Consider the following 23,925-nt stretch of genomic DNA (forward strand, 5'->3'; position numbering starts at 1 on the left):
ACTGAATTAATCATGGACTAGTTGATTACTCAAACTCGACAAGTACAACTTGAGGAGAAAGTACTTTGGAGGACAAGAAGACGGATTTCATTTTCTGCAATCGGGACAGTAGTCCGCTTATGTAAGTGATGCTAGTGTACCGCCGCTAGCCAACGATTTGATTTAATCTGATCTGAATGGGCTGTAGACTAATCTAGAAAAACTACTAATTTACTTATTGTGACGTCTTTTTAATGGTTTTATGGGATTTTCAGGGGAAGTCACAAATGGAAAATTGGTGGGCGCTAAAAAAAAGAAGCTTTGTAAAAGTCAGATTAAATTTTTAAATGGGTTGTGTCTTTATAACTTATCCAAAAATATGAAAGTAAAAGAAGTTTATTCTTTCATGAAAACCTCTTCAAACTACATTCTGATTCACAACCGTGAAGTTAAAGCTTTATTTTTACTACTTTCCCTCCCGATATTTCTTCTCCTTCTGCATTCTGGGATACTGCCTGAAGTCGAGACAAGTCTTCACTCGATGCATCTTCAATAAAAAGGGGCATCGCAGGGACACCCTGGGGGATTTCAACGGCGTTTTGTTTGTATCCTCGTTTCCATGGTACCCCTCTGCTACCTTCAATGGTTCCTTCACATGGCTGCAGATCACCTGTGAGCACCGATTCACCCACATAACATCACAGGTGCTGCCGTTTGCAGTTTTAATCTGATAGCAGCCAGGATGGTTGTGCTTTGGCACAGGAAACCCGCCGTTTGCCTTTTACCAAAAGCAGCTGAAGCATCAGTCCCTCTGAGATGAGCTCAGGCTCTGGGAACAACTCCGCAGGGTTGATTATATGGCTTCTTCTTTGCAAAAATACAGTTTCAGGTTACGTGTCCTGGTGGAGTGGCAGGCGATGTTGAGAGACAATGGTTTTCCACAATACCCATGAGCCCCTGCATCTACTGTATACCGATCACAGTGACATGACGACTCCTTACTCACCATCGCCTGAGGACTAGGGGTGGGCAAAAATATTGATATGGCAATATATCGCGATACTTTTCCAGCCGATTCAATATCGATATTCAAAATTTGAATATCGATTTTTTTTTTTTTTTTAAATCCCCAATCTTTTTTCCATTATATCACCCAGTGCTCCTACCTAAGGTACAGTCCTGGGCATTGCCACTCTCTACCAACCCTGGGAGGGCCCTGCACTGAGCTCAGGTTTTATTTCACGTTTTATTTCATTTTATAATTTATTTTTTATATAACACAATTGCCTGTCCTTAAAAAATGAAAAATAATGGACAGAGGTTTATTTATTTATGGATTTATATCTATACTGACTGATCACTGTGCCTGTCCTTGGTTTTAGTACCCATCTTTCTTGTGTTTATTATCATTTGCCACATAATTAAAGCAACCTCATACTAAATTTAATGTTAATTTCATATGATGTAAATAATAAGAAAACATATACAAATAAGTTGTAACTTTAGCTTGTATAGTTATAATAAAACATTGTTTTGACTCAGTTTGTCCCATGAATTGTCACTATAATCTGATGAACGTGCAACTCGGATTTTAAGATCCATCACTATCATCTGATGTACACATATACAACTTGGATTTTAAGATGTGTAATGCATTTTTAAATTTTTCGGTGAACTATGTAGAATATAATAATCGGGATATCGCATAATCGGAATATCGCAATGTGTATCGTATCGTGGCTCAAGTATCGTGATGCGTATCGTATCGTGAGGTCCTTCCCAATACCCAGCCCTACTGAGGACTCAAAGGTCACACATCAGCTGCGGCTTCTCACTGGAATCTCAGAGACTCTGAATCTTTTCACGATATCTTTCACGGTAGATTTGAAAAGATCTAAGTTCGTTGTTGTTATGCTTCCAGAATCCATCTTCTTGATGATGCTGTGCTTAAAAAAGCCAATCAGTAACTGAAAGCCTCTGCGTTTTGGTGAGGACGGCACTTTTATTATGGGGACATTTATTCTCGTTTGGGTCACTCTGGTCCGAGATTTGCTGGTTCAGGTCCGTCAACGAGGGCAACTTGCCATGTGTGGATCCGAACGGTTCTGGCCATCTTGGGTGATCCAAGTTATGTTACTTTTTAACAATTTTATATCGCTTCGATGATAAAAAATGGATTTCAAATTCATTTGGCTGCTGAAGTGACTCCTTGTGAGGTATTAACCTTTATTTTGCTCTCATGTTGTGCTTTTCTTAGCTGCACAACGGAGCGGCCTGTGGGTGTCGTAAAGACATCCTTATCCTCTATTCTTCTCTGTGTTACGTCCTGCTCAGCAAACCTTTAATCAGGATACTTTAATAGAAACTGTGGATTGTGTGTTCTGGATTAGAGATTCAGCGGCGGCGGTACGGAAAGCATGACGTGATGTGAAACTACATGTACACCAATTCATGTGTGGCGCCGTCTAAACACCTCCAGCGAAACATCTGTCTCCAGACTGCGATGACCCCGGCCAGATATGTGACTCAGCCGCTTTACGACCCCGCCATAAACCCGCTGGAGGAGCCTGCTGTCAGCCATCAGGACTGCTGGCCGGGCCGGCGCTCTGGTTTCCAGCACCATGGACGAGGGGGAGTGGCCTCCTCCCTCATGACAGGCCCTACAGACGCGTTCATGTGACCTTTACGTCGACACCCAGACCTCAGTGGGCGACGGACAGCTGGCCGGCCCGTCCACCTGCGTCTTCATCAGTGGGAGGAGCATCCGCACGCACGCAGACACGCATAATAGCCACATTGTGAGACGGGGAGCATGCCAACGCCAGTAAATGTAGAAACATGTCCACCGCGAACGACGCCACGGATCGCCTTTCCTCTCTGCGATTGGACACAAAGGAGCTCTTTGTTCCTGCCCTCACGAACGTCTGCAGGAAACCGCCAGCGGAGCGGGGAAGCAGCACCTGAACCCAGAGACCACCAGACGCAGACTAAACACCTGCAACCAACACCAGATAACAGCCTGATTCTATCAGGCTGATGCAGAAAGATGCACAACAAAGGCCTCAGTGAACCTCGTCCGCCACTCGGATCCAAACAGATGATGATGATTTCAGAGCTGGAAGACGGCACTATGGCGGCCAGTCCCCGCGGCGCTGGTTTTCCATTCCAGTCAGCAAAAATGACTTGTTAAAAATGAGTTTTTCTAAAACTCTTTATTTAGTATTATTGGTATTTACGTGTCAGTGTGAACCCGAGAACTGCTGTACATCACGTAATGAGGCGTAATGAGGAGGGCGGTTCAGACCTGGGAATATCTGCTCTCACCTCAGACTAAAGAGACGAAGAAGAAGAGTTTGCCAGTCAACGTGGCTTTCAGGAAACCACGGCGAGAGTTAGAGGACATCTTATGGCAAAAGGGACGATATACATTCAGGAAGGAAAAACAAGACTTGGAGGATTTTGTCGTGGCTGCAGAGATACAAGGACCTGGATTTATTTGGATGATGACTGAGATTTTATGGTTTTGTTTCCAAGGAGATCTTAATGCAGGTGAAGGAGGCATCATTATGGTGAAAGAAAAAAAAACAACTTCAATCTATGAGAGAGCAAAAACCTTAGATGTGGCCAATAGAAACCAAAAACTGGTGATTTCAGTGAGACCAAAAACCCCGGAGGACCAAAGAAAACCACCAAACTGGAAATCAAGGTAGACTTGTACTGTATGTAGAACCACTCGCGATCCAAACTAGATCCAAATCAATATTATACAAAGTCAAACACCTTCTTAATCAATCATCACTATACACCTTGTACTGCTCCTTCATACTTCCATATATGAGCTACTGTGTGGAAGTATGGGGGAACACATATAAAACAAACACGGATACAATATTCAAACTTCAAAAAAGAGCAATAAGAATTGTAAATAATGCGGCCTTTAGAGAATCAACAAACCCACTCTTCATCAAACTGAGAACACTCAAATTCAAGGATCTGGTCGACTTCAAAACTTTACAAATCATGCACAAAGCAAATCATCATCAGTTGCCACAAGACATCCAGAAGTTGTTTCAAATAAAAGAAAATAAACATAATCTCAGGGGAATATGTAATTTTAAAAAACAACATGTACGAACAAACATCAAAACCCATTGTGTATCAGTGAAGGGAGTCAAATTGTGGAATAACTGTAAAGATGAAATGAAATCATGCAAATCACTAAGTAAGTTTAAACAAATCTTTAAAAACACTACTCTTAATGGATACAAAATGGAAATGGACACATGAACTGACAACCAGTGACCAAAGTGCCTTGCTCAGCTGAACCACTTTTTCTTTTCTTTTATGCTTTTCTTTTTGAAGTTGTGTGAAATGAAGAAATGGTAAAAACTGAACATTAGAAGGGGTAGGACTAGAAAAGTTTTTTGAAACTTCATCCTACACCCTTTAAAACAGGAAATATTTATTTACATATAGATTTGTCTCTTTAATTTGCTTTGTTTTGCTTATGGTTTTCTTTGTTGTTCTTTGTTTTTTTGGGTATATACATTTTATGCATTCTGATTATTTTGTTTTTGTTTTAACCTGTTTGAATAAATAAATAAATTAAATGAAATGAAAAAATGCCACCACGAGTCAGAAATGGTGGAGGTGGTGGGTACGGATGGCTGTGGGCGGTATTTACTGATGATGTGAGCGTTGACAGAAGTGTTCGTACCGAAACAGCTGCCAGATGTGTGTTCAGAGGAAGTTTCTGCATCCAAATGCTGCAAAACTGAGAGAGCGGAGCTTCACGGTGCAGATGGATAATGAATTAATGGATGATCAATTTAGTTTTCAAATCGGGACAACATGCGTTAATGGACACTAACATGGAATTTCCATCTCTTGTCCCACTGGAAGGCTGGTGTCAGTCAACAAAGGCAGAGTGACCCCTAAACGTCCTGTGAAAGCGACTACAGACTGGTTGAAGGCCAAGAAGTGAAATATTCTTCAACGGTCAAGTTAGTCCGCTGATCTCAACCCAATAAGCACAAAACCGAAGACAGGAAGCTCCACGAACGAGCAGCCGCTTGACGCCCATGAGTGACGACAAAAGACCTTCTTCCAAGTATTAAACCTTATATTTACTTTGTTTTGGGCCTGAAATGATTTCTAAATGGTAAAATCAATAGTTTAGTTAAACGTCTAAAATGGAAGCTAAAAGTCTGCACTTTAACCACATCTAGATTGTTTTATTTACAAATGACTCAAATATCCTTCTTTTCACACCAAAACACACCATGCAGGAGATAAAATATAATAAACTGTTTACAGGTTTGGATAAAAACAGTAACTTAAGTCCCTTTCACACACAAAAAGAAAAAAGAGGAAAAAAGAAAAACTCCAACATCTGTTTCTGGTCTGCAAAGTGAAAGGTTGTAAATGACATTCAGTCCTCCGTAAAACGACTCTGCAGTCCTGGATATTGATTATATTTGTTATCTTCAAAAGCAATGAAAGAGTGTCAGTAATGTATACCATGCCTCTAAGAACTCTGCAGCTGAAGAACATCTCAAGAGAGCGGGGACTGGTGCTCATTAGTGCCATCGGAGGGGAACTAGAGATGGTTATCGGTGGGGATGTCGGTGGCGTTCGTCTCCTGACCGTCGTGGAGCTGTGAGCCGGCTCCTCCAATCACAGAGCAGAGCACAGCAGCTCTGTTGAAAGGCAGGAATGCATCCCTCCGCCGCGCCGCGAGCTGCTGCTCAGTTTATTTGGAGGAAAACATCCCGTGCGGTGGAAAAGAAAAAGTATGTGAACCCCGGTGGAATTTACTGCTTTTCTTCATGAAGTTGCCATAAAACGTGATATGGTCTTCATCTAATCCCCAATAACAGACAAACACGTGTTGTCAAGATGATAAGACTAAATTATATTCTCTTGAGTTAGACTGTAGAAGAAGAACCAGACGAACCCTCCGTGAGGTCACCTACAGGTAGGGTTGCCACCCGTCCCGTAAAATACGGAATTGTCCTTTATTTGAGAAAAAAATGTTGCGTCCCGTATTGAACTAATACGGGACGCGATTTGTACCGTATTTTCATTAACTTTTACACCATATTCTAGTTGAATTATTGAAATAAATTAACCTTTACACCAAATTCTAGTTGAATTATTGAAATAAATAACTTTTACACCATATTCTATTTGAATTATTGAAATAAATTTACTTTTACACCATATTCTGGTTGAATTATTGAAATAAATTAACCTTTTACACCATATTCTAGTTGAATTATTGAAATAAATTAACCTTTACACCATATTCTAGTTGAATTATTGAAATAAATTAACTTTTACACCATATTCTAGTTGAATTATTGAAATAAATTAACTTTTACACCATATTCTTCACCTGTATGTATATTATACATCTGGGCTGATGTGGACATACGTAGCATAGGAGGATATTTCAGTTGCTAGTATGGTTGTCTGTCTGTACAGTCATGCAAGTTCAATGCTATTAAAGCACTTTAAAATTTAAATCAAAGCATTTAGTTTTTTCATATAAAATAAACACATTTTTATTCAGTTTAGAAGTTTAGGGGCTTTTTTTTGGCTCCTGCGCTGCTGAAATCAGGGCGTCCCTTATTTCTATTTCTGAAAGGTGGCAACCCTACCTACAGGTTTTCTGAGGTTTGCTTTTTGACACCTCTTTCGTCCTCGGCACCGCGGTGCAAACGAACGAAAAGGTTTGGGAAGCCGGCGGAGACACGCCCACCTTCTGTCAGTCACAGTTACACATTTAAGCTTGGCTGACTTAGCTTATGCTAACCTATGATGCTACTTCCCATTCATTCTGATCAAATCTGTCCAAACATCCTAATTTCAAGTGTTGCTGCCAAAATTACTTCTCATTTGAAATGTAGCTACAAAGACCGAAACCTGTTGTTTTTTTTAAAACCAGACTGTAAATATGTTCATTTTACCGTCTCACTTTTGGAGCCCGTCCCACAGTCGTCAGTCAATGAACTGCAGTGTTTCCTGCATCCTAAATTTCCTTCGGGATTAATAAAGTATCCATCTATCTATCTTGTTGGCATCGACACAGATGTTAGGATATTGGTGTTCTTTCTTTCTGAACAGAACCATTAAACGTTCACAGTTTTGAAAGAAAGCTAGTAACCCGTAAACTAATGACTTCAACCAAAGCTAATTGGAGTCTGCAGATTGAACGCCTGGAGTCCAATCAATGAGATGGGTCAAGATTTGGTCAGGTCATAAGAGAGCTGATGTGCGGCGTTTGCAGGCTCAGATCTCCCCCGACTTTTTATCTAAAACTTAGACTGTTTTCTGGTAAAATAGCACTATATCTGGTACATTACTGTCTTTATTTCAACACTCGCTCATTTTCTCTTCCGTAACTTTCACTGTCACCAATCACCGATACATTTTCTGTCCGTTAGCCTCCGTTAGCATCTTAGCATGGCCGCTCCGGCTCCCACCGCTTCACCTCTTTCCTGCTCAGTGTGTGAAATGTTTAGTTATTCCTCTGCCTCCTTTAGTGAAGACGGTAAGTGCTTAAAGTGTAGCTTATTTGCAGGGCTGGAGGCGAGGCTCAGTCAGTTAGAGGTCCGGTTTGGCCAACTAAACCATAGTCCGAGAGCCTCCTCAGCTAACCAGGCTAAGCTAGCGGCGGACCGGCCCGTAGCAGCTGAGCGTAACCGCTCCCCTGCAGCTCCCGAGCAGCCGGCCAGGCAGGGCAGCTGGGTGACGGTTCGGAGGAAGGGTAGTCTTAAAGGGCTCACGGAACACCACCCGCTTCATGTGTCTAACCGTTTTTCCCCACTCAGCGACACATCTGTTGAGAAACAGACCCTGGTGATTGGAGACTCTATTGTGAGACATGTGAAGCCGACTCCAGAGACCTTAGTTAGGTGTATCCCGGGGGCCAGAGCGGGCGACATAGAAGCAAATTTGAAGCTACTGGCAAAGGGTAATCGTAAATATGGTAAAGTTATCATCAATGTCGGAGCTAATGACTCCCGTCTTCGCCAGTCGGAAGTAACCAGAATGAATATTGTCTCGGTGTGTAACTTCGCCAAGACCATGTCGGATTCTGTAGGTTTTTCTGGCCCCCTCCCCAATCTGACCAGCGATGACATGTTTAGTCGCATGCTCTCGCTCCGCCGCTGGTTGTCTCAGTGGTGTTCAGAAAACGACGTGGACTTTATTGACAACTGGGAGACATTCTGGGGAAAGCCCGGTCTGATTAGAAGGGACGGCATTCATCCCACCCGGGATGGTGCAGCTCTTATGTCTAGAAATCTGGCCAATGTTATTAGACACTCCCCCTGACAATGCAGGGTCCAGGCCAGGATGCAGAGCTGTAGTTTAACAGGGCTGGAGGCGAGGCTTAGTCAGTTAGAGGTGCCTAGCAAAATAGAAGTGGTTGCAGTTCCCCGCCCTCCAAAAGTTCACCAGGTGCAGCGTTATAGAGGCGTTAACCAAGATAACCTTGTAAAAATTAAAACCAATGTACATTTGGTACCAATTACAGACCTAAAAATTAGATGCGGACTACTAAATATACGATCATTAAGCTCTAAGTCTCTGTTAGTAAATGATATAATTACAGAGAGCAGGAGTGATATTTTCTGCTTAACAGAAACATGGTTACAGGAGGAAGAGTATGTTAGTTTGAATGAATCAACTCCGCCCGGCTACTTTAATCATCACATTCCTAGAAGCACGGGCCGAGGCGGAGGAGTCGCAGCAATTTATAACTCCGGTCTCGAAACAAAAATTGAACCTAAGTGCAACTATAATACATTTGAAAGCCTCATGCTTGGTCTGAAATTTCCGAGCCGGAAATCAGAGAAGCCAGTTGTGTTAGTGGTAGTGTACCGGCCCCCTGCTGGTGCGTATCTGGAGTTTTTGTCTGAATTTTCAGATTTCCTTTCTGGATTATTGATCAGCACAGATAAATTCATCATAGTGGGTGATTTTAACATTCATATGGATGTTGAAAGCGATAATCTTAAATTAGCCTTCGATTCTCTTCTAGAATCAATGGGTATCTCACAAAAAGTGGATAAACCGACGCACTGTTTTAATCATACTCTCGATCTCGTTCTCACCTACGGTGTTGAAACTGATGGTCTGTTGGTGTCACCTGTAAACTCCCTTTTATCCGACCATTACTTAATAACGTTTGAATTTAATTTTGTTGATGTTGAAGTGCAAAATAGGAGGTATTATTTTAGCAGATGTTTGTCTGATGAAGTTATTGTTAAATTTAGGGAGGCCATTGCTTATCTTACGACAGTGCGAAATAGTGATGTAGTCGAGGCCAGTGACCTGGGTTCTACCTCTGCAGATGTTGATTTCCTTGCTAGTAACACTGCTGATTTGTTGCATTCAGCTTTAGATGAAGTTGCTCCTTTGAAAAGGAGGGTTTCTAGCCACAGGAGCTTAACTCCCTGGTATAATTCAGATATCCGCATGTTGAAACAAAACGTGCGTAAAATGGAAAGGAAGTGGTACTCTTGTAGGTCTGTAGACTCTCATCGTGAATGGAAAGATATTCTAATAGTATATAAAAAAGCCATTCGCAAAGCCAGAACAGCTTATTATTCAACGTTGATAGAGGATAACAAAAGTAACCCACGTTTTCTGTTCAGCACTGTAGCCAGGCTGACAAAGAGTCACAACTCTGTTGAGCCGTGCATTCCTGCAGCTCTCAGTAGTGAGGACTTTATGGGCTTCTTCAACAGTAAAATCGCGAGAATTAGAGAAGAAATCAACCAGCCGGTTGTAGGTGTTTCTTCAGCTTTAGCGACTTCCCTAGGCTCTGACTTGTCTCTAGACTGTTTTGATCCTATAGACCTCCCTGAGCTGACTTCACTCGTTAATAGAGCTAAGTCAACCACATGTATGTTAGACCCCATCCCGACTCGACTATTCAAACATATTTTTTCTCTTATTGGTACGACAATACTGGACCAAATTAACTTATCCCTAAGTTTAGGATATGTACCACAGGTTTTCAAAGTCGCAGTAATTAAACCTTTACTTAAAAAACCTTCTCTTGACCCAGACACCTTAGCTAATTATAGACCAATTTCCAACCTTCCATTTGTGTCTAAAATTCTGGAAAAGGCAGTTTCAAGCCAGTTATGTGACTATTTGTATAGAAATGATCTGTTTGAAGTCTTTCAGTCAGGGTTCAGAATGCATCATAGCACAGAGACAGCACTTGTTCGAGTCACGAATGACCTCCTTATGGCCTCAGATAAGGGATTAGTGTCCATACTGGTTCTACTGGACCTCAGTGCTGCTTTTGACACTATAGATCATGGCATTTTACTGCACAGGTTAGAGCATGTTGTTGGGATTAAAGGGACAGCTCTATGTTGGTTTAAATCATACCTATCTGACAGGTTCCAGTTTGTTCATGTACATGAGGTTTCTTCAGAACAGTCAAGGGTCTGTTATGGTGTTCCGCAGGGTTCAGTGCTAGGGCCAATCTTGTTCAGTTTATACATGCAGCCGTTGGGAAGTATAATCCAGAATCACGGCATACAATTTCATTGTTATGCTGATGATACGCAGCTCTATTTGTCTATGAAGCCGGATGAAACAGAACCGTTAGTTAAACTTCAGGCATGTCTTAGGGACATCAAGGACTGGATGTCCAGAAATTTCCTGCTTCTAAATTCAGATAAAACAGAGGTTATCATTCTTGGTCCAGAGCATCTTAGGAAGGGATTAGATGGTGTTGCGATGGCTTCCAGTGCAACTGTGAGAAATCTTGGTGTTATTTTCGATCAGGATTTGTCGTTTAAACCATATGTCAATCAGGTTTGTAAAATAGCCTTTTTCCATCTCCGTAATATTGCAAAGATTAGGAAAATCCTCTCACAGAGTGATGCAGAAAAACTAGTTCATGCGTTTGTATCTTCTAGACTAGATTACTGTAATGTGTTGTTAGCAGGATGTCCAAGTAATTTGCTGAATAGGCTCCAGCTGATCCAAAATGCAGCAGCACGAGTACTGACAGGAATTAGCAGGAGAGACCACGTCTCTCCAGTGTTAGCGTCGCTCCATTGGTTACCCGTAAAATTCAGAATCCAATTTAAAATTTTATTACTTGCGTATAAAGCCCAAAACGGCTTAGCTCCGCATTATTTGCAAGACCTGATAGTGCCTTATGTTCCTGTCAGAGCTCTCCGTTCTCAGAGTGCAGGTTTACTCGTAGTTCCTAGAGTATCTAAATGTAGATTTGGAGGGCGGGCGTTCTGCTATCAGGCGCCACTACTATGGAACCAACTTCCAATCTGGGTTAAGGGGGCTGACACCACCTCCACCTTTAAAACTAAACTTAAAACATTTCTGTTTAGTAAAGCCTATAGTTAGTGTTTAGTAAACCTCTAGCTGGTGTTGGTAAATCTCTAGGTAGTGTAAACTTTAGTGTGTCAGAGTCGCTCCTGTGGTTTCTTGTGCTGGCCCCCCCTTCTCCTCCCTTTTGTCCATGTTGCAGCATCCTTTGCCGGACACCGGAACCTGCAGTGTGGGAGTGAGGGGGGCAGGGTAACGGCCCCTTTTGGGCGGGGGAGAATGTTCGTCCCTCAAGACTCCTCTCCCTGGCCCTGCCCCTTCTCAACCTTTCCCCGACCCTGCACCCCAACCTGGGACTTGATGATTGGGCCGGAGCTTCGGGAGCTGCGTGCTGGCCTGCGGTCCCCACCCCTGGTCATCCCGTTGCTGGCCCCCCCTTCTCCTCCCTTTTCTCTCTTTTGTCCTGCAGGTGGCCGTGGGTGGCTTGTAGCTTGCATTACGGAGCACAAGTCTTTTCCTGACCCTGCACCCCAACCTGGGACTTGCTGATTGGGCCGGAGCTTCGGGAGCTGTGTGCTGGCCTGCGGTCCCCACCCCCGGTCATCCCGTTGCTGCTTCCACCTGCCTGCTGTGCTGTTGCCGTCCCTGACCCACCAGTCTGGCCCTCGGCAGGAGGGTCCCCCCTGATGAGCCTGGTCCTGCTCAAGGTTTCTTCCCTCCTAAAGGGGAGTTTTTCCTTGCCACTGTTTGGCTTAAGGTTTTTCTCCCACTAGGGGAGTTTTTACCTGCCATTGTTTATGTAATAACTGCTCGGGGGTCATGTTCTGGGTATGGGTCTCTGTAAAGCGTCTAGAGACAACTCTGTTGTATTAGACGCTATATAAATAAAATTGAATTGAATTGAATTGAATGTGCGTCATGTTTCATAAAGAGGAAATCTCTAAATATACTGAATATGATCAAGGGTAGCAGAGGATACCAAGTCCTCTCGGTGTTTTGTCCTCAAAGTCGGTCAGAGGGGGGCCCCCCTTCTGGCTTGGGGCCCCAAGCATTTGCCTGGTATGCCAGTTGGCAAGTGGCGTCTCTGATAACGCTGGCAGATTCCATGGATTCATTTTTTCATTCATTCAAATACCAGATTCAGGTTGTTTGAGGTTATATTTGTCTACTTTGAGGAAGCGTCCTTCATCCATCATCCATCCCTTCTATCAGCCAAAGAAACTCGCGACTGGTGCGCTGGTGGGACATATCGTTTTACAAACTATGACGCATACAAACATCGTACATGAAGAAATGAAGAAAAATTAACCCTTTATAGGGCGAGTAACCATATACAGTAATTTCTGTGGACATGAAAAAGTACTTTCCCCACACTTTTCAGTGAGGTCTTGAAGTCATGTGAGTTAATCCTGCCAATCAGCACAGATCATGCTTTGTCACAGACAGTGTCATCATGGCATCTGACCAATCAGCAGTGCCCTGGAGAAGCGGGAACTTAATTAATTTTCAAGAAGGGGAAAATTCACATTTTTGCTCCTACCTTCTTCCACACAAAAGTTCAGAAAGCTGAAACTAACCATGCTAAGTTGATGACACTCACACAGCATGTGTTTGAAAGATGGGGCTAACTGATGAGATAAGTGTTGTTTGTGCAGAATTAGTGAAATCAATGAAATAGTTAGCCTGAATAAAGGTGATCCTATATATGATCATACGCCCCTGTGTGGTAAAACTAGTGCAAGTGACTGAACCTTTTATAGACATATGCCAGATACTCTAGTAAGCAATACTTTGTGTATTTGTTTTACAAATACACTCCCTTATGGTCAAACTAGTTCAAGTGACAGTGTCCTTTTGTAGACATATGCCCAGTGCATCTACAGTAGTCATACTTTGGGTGTTTTCGTTTTCACAAATAGCGCATTATAAGGTAAGACAATATTGGATGTTGCCACAGATTGTATAGCATAATATCAGTACCACCATTAATTCTAATGCTATTCTTCACTTCTTGTTCTGTGGCATGGTCAATGGCATGGTCAACCTGCCTGCTGCTGGTGGAGAGAGAGGGTCAGGAGGTGATTGGACTGATTGGACGAAATATATGGATGGAGAAAAAAAGAAGCCCTATAAGTTAAGTTTTACCATTTATGGAGAAAAGCTCTAATATCTCTATGAAGAGACAGTAAAATATTGAGAAGTTTTAAAAAATAAGGTATCATAAATATTATGTTGTATGTGTTTTTTGTATTTTTATACATATCCAATTTATGGGTACAATTTCACCCACAATGGGCAAGTAACCATACATGGTAACTTCAGTGTTAGATACAATGTTACTCGCGATGGGCAAGGAACCATATATGGTAACTTCTTTGACCTTGATTTGCATCAAGAATAAAAAAAAAAGAAAAATACCCTGGTAGTAGCCCCCAATAACACTCTAGGGTTGAAATTGTACATTTCCAAGTATTTCAATCAGTGCCCTGAAAAAAATGTAAACACCACGGCTGCAATACTTCAAACGGACCAGCTGATACACAGAAAACCCTTTATTTGAAGGTTTGTGTGGAATTCATTCTTTTGATGACCTTTTGAAGTAACTCTGTGCAGCAATACCACCTCTGATCACATGGGGCATTGACAAGAGCTTAGCAATGCTATAGCAGTGAGTGGGGAAGGACCGGCACATCTCAACACCATTGTGTCCCATTCACACTCGAGGGCGTTACGCTGCCACATGAATTTTATGGCCCCATGTGGTCAAACTTTTTATTGCTAAAGATTGTTGCTTTAAGATACAAAATACATCATACAAACAGCGGGGCCTGACCTGTAGCTCCTTGGTCCTCTTCTGCAGTCCAATGTTGAGGGCCTCCTCTGCTTCCAGCTTGGTGCTGGTGTTGCTGATCTCCAAGTCCTTCCTTCAACGAGAACGAGACTCATAAAAAAAGGATATTTGTAAAACAAAACCAGACATACACGTGGCTCCATAAATCTGGAAAAAGGACCCGTTATGTACTATGATGGTGTAGACTGTCATCCAGGTCACAGTAATCCTCAAAGGTTTAGATCCAAAAGGTTTTCTTTCTCTTGATTCTTGAAGATGTTTCACGTTCTGTCCAGAAAGCTTCGTCAATTCTTCGACTTACTGTTCGGTAATTTCAGGCTGTTAAACCGTTGAAGTCAAATTCACTGATCCTTGCTTGTAAAAGTTACAACATAATTTTTGCCCTAGATGATGGTCTACAACCCATCGTCTGGCAGCCTCTCAAAAAAAAGTATTTTGGGGAGCTTGTGGACAAAATACTCAAAATAAAACCATCTAATGCTTTCTGGGAGCACTATGCTGAAGCACGGTGGTGGTAGTGTTATGCTATGGTTCACAGCAGCGGGGCCATTCTGGTCAGAACTGAGGGACGATGAATAAACCAAACACATGGTGATTCCCCGAGATGAAATGTTTTGAGAATGTTAACGGACAGACTGATCTCCTGTCTGTCACAAATGTTACAAATCCCAGCATCTGTCGCAGTCTGGACTGAAGCTCAGCTGAAAATCTTTGAGGAACCCTGAAGACTTCACTTAATAGGAAAGTCCCAAACAATCTGCCGGGAAGACAGGGATCAAGTAATATACACATAATTTGACATGTTTCTAGAATTAGCGCATCCTTCTAATAAAGGTTCACTGAACTGGAAGCAAACCGAGACTGACAGTCCTAATAAAGAGTCTCTGAAAACAACATTAGTGCCAAACATGATGGGTTTCAACTCCATAACATACACAAAGTGACAGGTTTGGGATGTATGCCTGCGTGTCCTGACAGATGTATCTAAGTTGAGTGTAGTTGCGAGGTGCAGCGATCAACTGCATCTGCCGACACTGAAATGAATGCCTAAACTATGAAACATGTACTCTCTGAAGTCTGAGTCCAAACGCTGCTACCTCGGGCCATGAACTTCAAACTGAGGGCCCAACAGTTCATTAACTCTCTTCCCTGCAGATAAAAGGTACAGTATGATGACAGTAACTTCTAGTTCACTGGAGGGCCATAGATCTACCAGAGACCTGCTGTCACTTTATGTTTTTAATTTAATGTGGGAAAACCCAAGAAAAATATTGCAACATATGACTGACAGCCTGTAACCACGACCGCAGCATCAGGAGGCTGGATTAAGAACAATAATTACACCAGCAAATGTGGTTGTCAAAACAGCGATCTCTATTAGCTCTTATGTAAAACCTCCTTGGTTGGTAACCGACACCCACCCAGCCTTTATACGTCGACCCCATATGAGGTAAAAGTGCGCTGAAAATGCGCCCCACATGGGTCTGTCCATGGTGGTCCTACCAGTGTCTGCTCATGTGGACTCTGAGTGGGATCTACCTGGATATCAGATGGGGTGGTTAATATTCTCACATCTTAGCTCATGCCCCTTTAGACCACTTATATCTGGCCCAGACAGGACCAGTTTGCATCTTCTTGGGATCTTTTACTGAAGTTTTGTTTTAGTTGAGCCTCTTTTTGACACTGGTTTTTAAACTCTTTTCTATAATTGCCTGAAAGGTGTGCTGCTTGTATTCCTGACCCTTTTTAAACACTCTTATGATGACAAAAGTGGAAGTTGTCATCATAAAATGGACCTTTAATATGATTATTTCTGTAAATATGTTTTTGTGTTTGTTTTGCTTATTGGCGTTGTTTTGAGCCAGGCTTTTATTTTTGTTATATATTAAGACGAATATTTAGTGCTTTTATTTTGAAGGCGTCTCGCCGAGAACTTCAGCGCTCCGGTATTTAACGGTAAAGTTTAACGGCTGTAGAAACATTTTCTGCAAGACTGGTATTAGTGTCGGTAGTGCTAAAGTGTGCCTAACCGACACAAAAAGCACCTGGCTGATAAGGGGCACAAGGTTTGTTTTCTTTGTAAATTTTATACAATATTAATGTATATATTAAGTTTGGTTGTCTGTTACTGTCATTTATTGTGATTAACGGTTTTGCCGACCCAGTGAGCTGCTGTGTCGGCCTGTATTTGAGTTGGATGAAACTTGTATGTATATAGTGAGAGTAACTTTGTTTTATTTTATTCCTTCATAGCTCTTACGGTGTGTTTGCAGTGCTTTTAGATTGAAGGAATAAAAACATCTGTGAACCATCAGTTAAAGAGTCAACCGTCATCAGTCGGGGATGCTACAGTTAATATTCTCACATCTTAGCTCATGCCCCTTTAGACCACTTATATCTGGCCCAGACAGGACCAGTTTGCATCTTCTTGGGATCTACTGAAGTTTTGTTTTAGTTGAGCCTCTTTTTGACACTGGTTTTTAAACTCTTTCCTATAATTGCCTGAAAGGTGTGCTGCTTGTACTCCTGACCCTTTTAAACACTCTTATGATGACAAAAGTGGAAGTTGTCATCATAAAATGGAGCCGACTGAGCTTTCTGAAGACCAAGCAATGGTCTGAAGAAGATCCAAATGCAGGCAGGTTGATGAGAAGATGTTGAGAGTGAAGTGCAGATGCAAAACAGAGAACCATGAACCATCTCCTCTCTCAATCATCATGGTTCATGAAGGATAACTGACAAATAAAATGGACAAGTTTGGTGCAGTGACGAGGACAAAGTGGGAATACTAGCAAATAGTTTCATGAAGGCATGGCTGCAGGAACATCTTCCAAGGTCCAACACCTATCTGCTTCTGCATAACAGACTTTCTCTGTGAGGGAGCACCTTTGCCCCTCAGATGTTGATCTGATGGTTCGTTGAGTCGACTGGACTTATTGCACCGTTGCCTCAGTTCTGGCCAGGTCTTCAAACTTGACACCCCAGTTAATTCATGCTTACTTTACTTTTCCTCAAAAAACTACACTGTAAAAATACAATCTCCATGAATGGATTGACGAGGTATTTTCAGTTCACTTACTGATGTCAGTTTGAGTGATTAAACTAAAAATCCTCCGTATGAGTTGTTCTGACTGACCTTTTGATGAGGTCTTCCAGACCACTCCTCATCTTCTCCATCTCTCCAGAACCTCCGTGAACCGATCTGCCACCACCGTCCAGCTTCCTGCTGCTCTTCTCCAGACGCTCCAACTCGTACTCCAACTGAGCACAAGTAAAGTTACAGATGAGACCAGGTCATGTACATGAAGTCCTTTTCTTTTTCTGCCAACTGCAGTTGGTTATGTTGTTTAGTTGATTAGAAGATGGAAAAGTAAAAAAAAAAAAAAACACAAACCTGAACTTGGTTGAACTGGAATTAACTGGATTATAATGGATTGGATTCTGTGGACTAAAACTGCAAAGCAGCCATGCGATGTTCACCCCCCCCGTCCTGTAAATTAACTGTGAATGCACGAAGCCCCCGCTGGCTGATCCTGTACTGGCCTTGTTTTTAGTTTACGGTAGGGGTATGTATTGCCAAAGACCTCCCGATACGTTACACATCACAATTGAGTCACGATACAATATTGTGATATCCAAATTTTGCGATATATTGCGATGTTATACATAGTTTGCTGAAAACTGCAAAAGCCATTATGCATCTTAAAATCCGAGTTGCACGTGCATCAGATTATAGATTATTATATTATATATGATAATTCATGGGACAAACATTGTAATTCAAATTATCAATTTTATTGTAACTATAAAAAGCTAAAGTTACAACACATTTTCATATTGTAAATGTTTTTCATATTATTTACATAATATGAAATTAACATTAACAATATCATTTAAGCCCATGTATACAATAAAGTCATACTGGATTTACAACCCATCTGAAACATGATTCAAATTCAAATATTCAGATTAATTTGAGTATCGATATTGAATCGGCCGGCAATGTATCGCAATATATTGCCATATCGATATTTTTTGCCCACCCCTACTTTACAGTACTACTTATTTGTTTATTTATTTATACAAAAAAGTTGTTCTCATTGAGATAACAGAGACCGGTTTTATCAAAAGAAAAAACATTGCAGTCAATAAATGATGAAAAAAAACGTAAATAAATATGAGTTCCTTAACATCAAGAGTTACCCAGACATTACTCCATTCATTTAGAACAGGAGACTGTTATTATATCCATCCATCCATCCATTATCTATACCCGCTTTATCCTTTGCAGGGTCACGGGGGTCTGCTGGAGCTTATCCCAGCTATTTTCAGGCGAGAGGCAGGGGTTCACCCTAAACAACCAGACACACTCACACTCACACCTACGGGCAATTTAGAATCACCCATTAACCTAGCATGCCTGTTTTTGGACTATGGGAGGAAACCGGAAACTGTTATTATATCATCCTAATTAATATAATTTTTATTTATAATTAACTTCAATCGCCTCATCAGGGTTTAATGATTAGGGTTGGACATTATGATGAATTTCAATTTGCGAAAAAAATAAAAATAAAAATTGTACCAGACAATCAATTTTAAGCATAAGAAAAATATTGTGATATTAATTTTTTCCTGATGAAAAAAAAGGTTTTTTTCTTCACAAGCTGACATTTGTACTAATTATGCATATGATTTCACTCCAGAGGAAACAAGGTAGTTTCTAAAGCTTCCCTGAACATGCTGACATTCAGCTAACATTTTCTGTGTTGTTTGACACCAGTTTACTGTGATTTGAAGAACGTGCACTCACATCTTCAGCTTGCAGCTGCAGCTTGGTTTTCTCTTTGGCCAGCAGGTTCACTTTCTCCTCCTCTGCTTGGAGGTCCTCGATGGCCTGCTGTGAGAGGAAAAAGCAGTACGTCTGAGCTCGAACTCAAAGTCTGATCTTCTGTCACATGGTTTCACATCTCTCTGCAGCAGTCAAGCCTTCAAAAGATAGTAGTAGATCGTTTGCAAAGAAAATGCCAGAGGTCATCTACAGTTTAAACCAATGGAGCAGGCTGTTTCATGAACTCCACGTAAAATCCATCACCTAACAAGTGTTGGGAGGATAAAAAAGCCCCGATGCTAAGCTGTCAAACAATAAAGCGGGCTGCTACTGCCGGTGAAGGCATCTGGGAGAAATTAACCAACAGGGCCTCTTACAGCTGCCCAGGAGGGCGATGAGGTTGCCAAGGGTTACGACTCCTTCAGTTTTCTAAGCATCTGTTATTTTAAAATGAGAGGGTGCTGTGTCTCTGGTGGGGAGAGCATTTATCACGAGTGCCCTGTTTGTCGGGTCTGCAGGACATATGGTTTTATTTTCCTGAAGCCATGTTTATTCTATGAGCTCTCCGAAGGAGTTCAGGGCAATGAATGGAGAGGTAATATTGGACTCTTTGTTGCCAAATAAATAGGTAAAAACCATCTTATGCATAAACCGCCGGATGAGTCCTGACATCGTCACCCAGCAACATGCCCATGCAGGAAAGCAGTGGACCTTGAAAGACCTAGTTTTTTGAGGTGTAGAAACCTGGATTCATCAGACCATATGACCTTTATCCATTTATCCAGATTTCAATCTTTATGCTATTTTCTTAAGGATATCCAACTGTTTAGCCCAAACCTCTTTAATTTACTTAAAATATGTTTCTGGAAAAGCTCTATCTTTAACTATTGATCATTTCCGTGAGTTTCACTGTCAACTTTCCTTGATTTTATTCCTCCAAAATTTGTAGCCTCAGTATATGAGCCGCTGCTTAACCCACTACGCCACTACACAAAACAAGTGACTGTGAAGGAGCATCTCTGCACCACAGACATTGACTTTCTTCTGCCTTATCTACCAGAAGAGCTCACCTGCACAACCGGCAGATGCTGCATATGAAGTCATCACCATATTTGTTACCTGCTCCAAATGTTTACATGATCTCAGTTCATCATTTCCTTTTGCCTTTGCCACGAAGATGACGGTTCTCCACCACCATCCTACGTATCCAGGTATAAAGAACAAGCCAGTTTTCGTAGTTTCAGCAGCGTCTTTGGTTATTTTGTTTGCAGACCAGTAATGTGACTCTTCTGAAGCAGCGCAGCATCGTTTCCACGACCACAGAATGTCTTCTCACTCGGCTCTTCACCGCATCAATTAGAGTTAAATACTTGTTCTCAGCAGAAACCTCAGCTGGAAAAGTAGTGTAATACCATCCAGTTTGGTTAACTCAACCTAAACGGTGACTTTTATACCCCAAAGCAACGTCGTCTGGCTTTTCCCTCGTTAAGTATCCACACAGTTGGTGTCCCCCATATATTTGCCAGGTAAACCACTAATCTGTAGATAAACAGCTCGAGAGATGGATATAAAATCCATATCATGTCATTCATTCACGAAGGATGATGAGTGTTGCACAGTCTGCCTTTGGTTGCTGGAAGTGCTTTTGACTAATAAATAATGGTAATAGATACAAGATTACATGAAAGATGGATGTGGTGGAGTCAAAAACACAGTTCCCAGGTCTGGTTTTGTGGGATCACTATTTGGCAAGAACACTTAACAAAACTGGGCTTGAAGTGGTCCCTGAAAATTTCTGATGATTGATTAAAATAAATACAGATAAATAATACAAATTCTTGTTTTGGTAAAAATTTTAAAGGGGTAAACTCAAGCCGACTCAAGCATGTGGAGTCAGCATGTGGAGTCAGCACATTTGCAAAAAGGCCCAGGGCTATAAATGTCTGGGCTGCACACCGACAACCACAGAGGAACCTCGGAGGCCTTCATAGGCCGTTGCAGACGACTTCATCTGCATCACAGACATCGTGCGCAGCGCTGAAACCGCCGTCTTCATGGTTTAATCTTGGGGATAGTCGGCGTACGCTCACCTGGCTGAGCTCCACCAAGTGCTGCTTCTCCCTCTGAAGCTTCTGCAGCACCTCGTCTCTTTGGAGAAGCTGCTCCGAGAGTCTCCTCACCTCGCTGTCTGAGAACTGCAAACAGAGACGGAAACCTTTAACGGGTTGGAGAACTTCAGTTCACACTTAAGCTGATACAATTATAACAGTTCATGTCTTAGTTGAAGACGCTCACTAAACACGTTGAAGGACAAGTAAGCGAGATCTTTGAGGTGATACCGCAACCACTTTGGACCAGACCTGTGAAACGTTCAGCTCAGCTTTTACTGACTGGAGGCTCCGATTTGACCGACTGGAGACTCTGATTTGACCGACTGGAGACTCTGATTTGACCGACTGGAGAGTCCGATTTGACCGACTGGAGAGTCCGATTTGACCGACTGGAGACTCTGATTTGACCGACGGGAGACTCCGATATGACCGACTGGAGACTCCGATATGACCGACTGGAGACTCCGATATGACCGACTGGAGACTCCGATATGACCGACTGGAGAGTCCGATTTGACCGACTGGAGAGTCCGATATGACCGACTGGAGACTCCGATATGACCGACTGGAGACTCCGATATGACCGACTGGAGACTCCGATTTGACCGACTGGAGAGTCCGATTTGACCGACTGGAGAGTCCGATTTGACCGACTGGAGACTCCGATTTGACCGACTGGAGACTCCGATATGACCGACTGGAGACTCCGATATGACCGACTGGAGACTCCGATATGACCGACTGGAGACTCCGATTTGACCGACTGGAGAGTCCGATTTGACCGACTGGAGACTCCGATATGACCGACTGGAGAGTCCGATTTGACCGACTGGAGAGTCCGATTTGACCGACTGGAGAGTCCGATTTGACCGACTGGAGAGTCCGATTTGACCGACTGGAGACTCCGATTTGACCGACTGGAGACTCCGATATGACCGACTGGAGACTCCGATATGACCGACTGGAGACTCCGATTTGACCGACTGGAGACTCCGATTTGACCGACTGGAGACTCCGATTTGACCGACTGGAGAGTCCGATTTGACCGACTGGAGAGTCCGATTTGACCGACTGGAGAGTCCGATTTGACCGACTGGAGAGTCCGATTTGACCGACTGGAGACTCCGATTTGACCGACTGGAGACTCCGATTTGACCGACTGGAGACTCCGATATGACCGACTGGAGACTCCGATTTGACCGACTGGAGACTCCGATATGACCGACTGGAGACTCCGATATGACCGACTGGAGACTCCGATATGACCGACTGGAGAGTCCGATTTGACCGACTGGAGACTCCGATTTGACCGACTGGAGACTCCGATTTGACCGACTGGAGACTCCGATTTGACCGACGGGAGACTCCGATTTGACCGACGGGAGACTCCGATTTGACCGACTGGAGACTCCGATTTGACCGACTGGAGAGTCCGATTTGACCGTCTGGAGACTCCGATTTGACCGACTGGAGACTCCGATTTGACCGACTGGAGAGTCCGATTTGACTGACTGGAGACTCCGATTTGACCGACTGGAGACTCCGATTTGACCGACTGGAGACTCTGATTTGACCGACTGGAGACTGACCGACTGGAGACTCTGTTGCGTGGTTATGATCCACGCTGTTGGAAGAGGGAGCTACGGTCATCTAGCCAACCAGGCCTGCAGTGACAACGTGAGTTCGATCAGGGTTTACTGCCCCAAACTGTACGGTACTCACAGAAACTGAGCCGTGCTGCTTTGGAGATGACTTCATAACCCTTTCCAGCCTGAAACAGATCACTCTTGATGTCTTCAGAGATCTCCTTTTCACGAGGTGTGGTCCACATCAGAACGCTCCTTTCTTTTATCGATCAAAGCAGCTCTAAACCAAACCTCATGACCGGTTTCACTCACTGGACTCCAGGCGGCCAAACGTCTGACTCCAGTTTCAATTGTTTGTGTGTTATCAGCTCAAACAGGTTGTGTTGAGACGAACAGATGAGGATTAAATCACATTTTACAGCATTTAAAAATCGACTCCCACCCGCTTCACTGTCGATTTAGCCGTCTTGCTTTTGGGCATGCAGCCATCAGAGCGCGAGCGTGGCGGTTTCAGCATCTAAACTCTGACTCTGCAACCGCATTGTAAAGCAATTACCCCCCTTTCATGACATACAGGCCACGTTATTTCGCCCCCTTCTGAGACATCAAAGCCTCGTATTTAGATGTGAAATCCTGGACCTAATGAGAAAGGCGTGACAGCACACGACTGCTGATGGGGACGCGCGTGCTTCCCAGCGTGTTTCAGAGCAGACAGATGCGTTGAAGCCTCCGGATTGATGTCCAGCTGCAGTCATGATGGCAGCAAGCGAAACATCAGACGCAACCACAGCGGCTCTGCGTCAACTCCGGCATTAAACTGTACCGGTGTCATGTGACACTTTTACTGCATTTTCACCACATGGAAGACCGGTTAAGGAAGAAAACCCTCATAACCGTCTGGATCAAGCTCCCGGCATCGTGATGTAGATGACACTGATCTGTGTTTAAACGCTTAGTCAACACCGAGAAGCTCCGGACCACCGTCACATGCAGATCTCTGAGCACAGTTGATTATTATGACATTCCTGAGCAAGAAGATAGCATCTTAATCCCTTAATACGCCCCGGGGAAGCAGATAACGGAGATGTCGGAGGAGTCTCTGCTTGTTGGTCTGAGTGGAGAGAAGATGCTGCTTCAATCGATGCAGAAAAAAGTCACCACCGCAACTTACAAATTATAGTTGTTGTATAATTTGACCAAACGCACAGTCGTCGTCAGGGACTGAGAGGCTACAAGAAAAGCTGC

General features: G+C 42.9%; 1 protein-coding gene across 4 annotated transcripts in view; it reads right to left on the reverse strand.

Moving 5' to 3' along the window:
- The window catches only part of LOC133419875 (myosin-16), an 83,064-nt gene that overhangs the window by 29,858 nt on the left and 29,281 nt on the right, over positions 1 to 23,925 (reverse strand). For all 4 annotated transcript variants that reach the window (XM_061709353.1, XM_061709354.1, XM_061709352.1 and 1 more), the window contains 4 exons: positions 21,074 to 21,178; positions 18,966 to 19,052; positions 17,289 to 17,413; positions 14,135 to 14,225 (listed from right to left, as the gene is read on the reverse strand). In XM_061709353.1, coding sequence (XP_061565337.1) covers positions 14,135 to 14,225; positions 17,289 to 17,413; positions 18,966 to 19,052; positions 21,074 to 21,178 — 408 coding nt within the window. The remainder of the gene's footprint in view (positions 1 to 14,134; positions 14,226 to 17,288; positions 17,414 to 18,965; positions 19,053 to 21,073; positions 21,179 to 23,925) is intronic.

This window comes from Cololabis saira, chromosome 19, assembly GCF_033807715.1.
Source record: "Cololabis saira isolate AMF1-May2022 chromosome 19, fColSai1.1, whole genome shotgun sequence".
In the NCBI taxonomy this organism is placed as follows: Eukaryota; Metazoa; Chordata; class Actinopteri; order Beloniformes; family Belonidae; genus Cololabis; species Cololabis saira.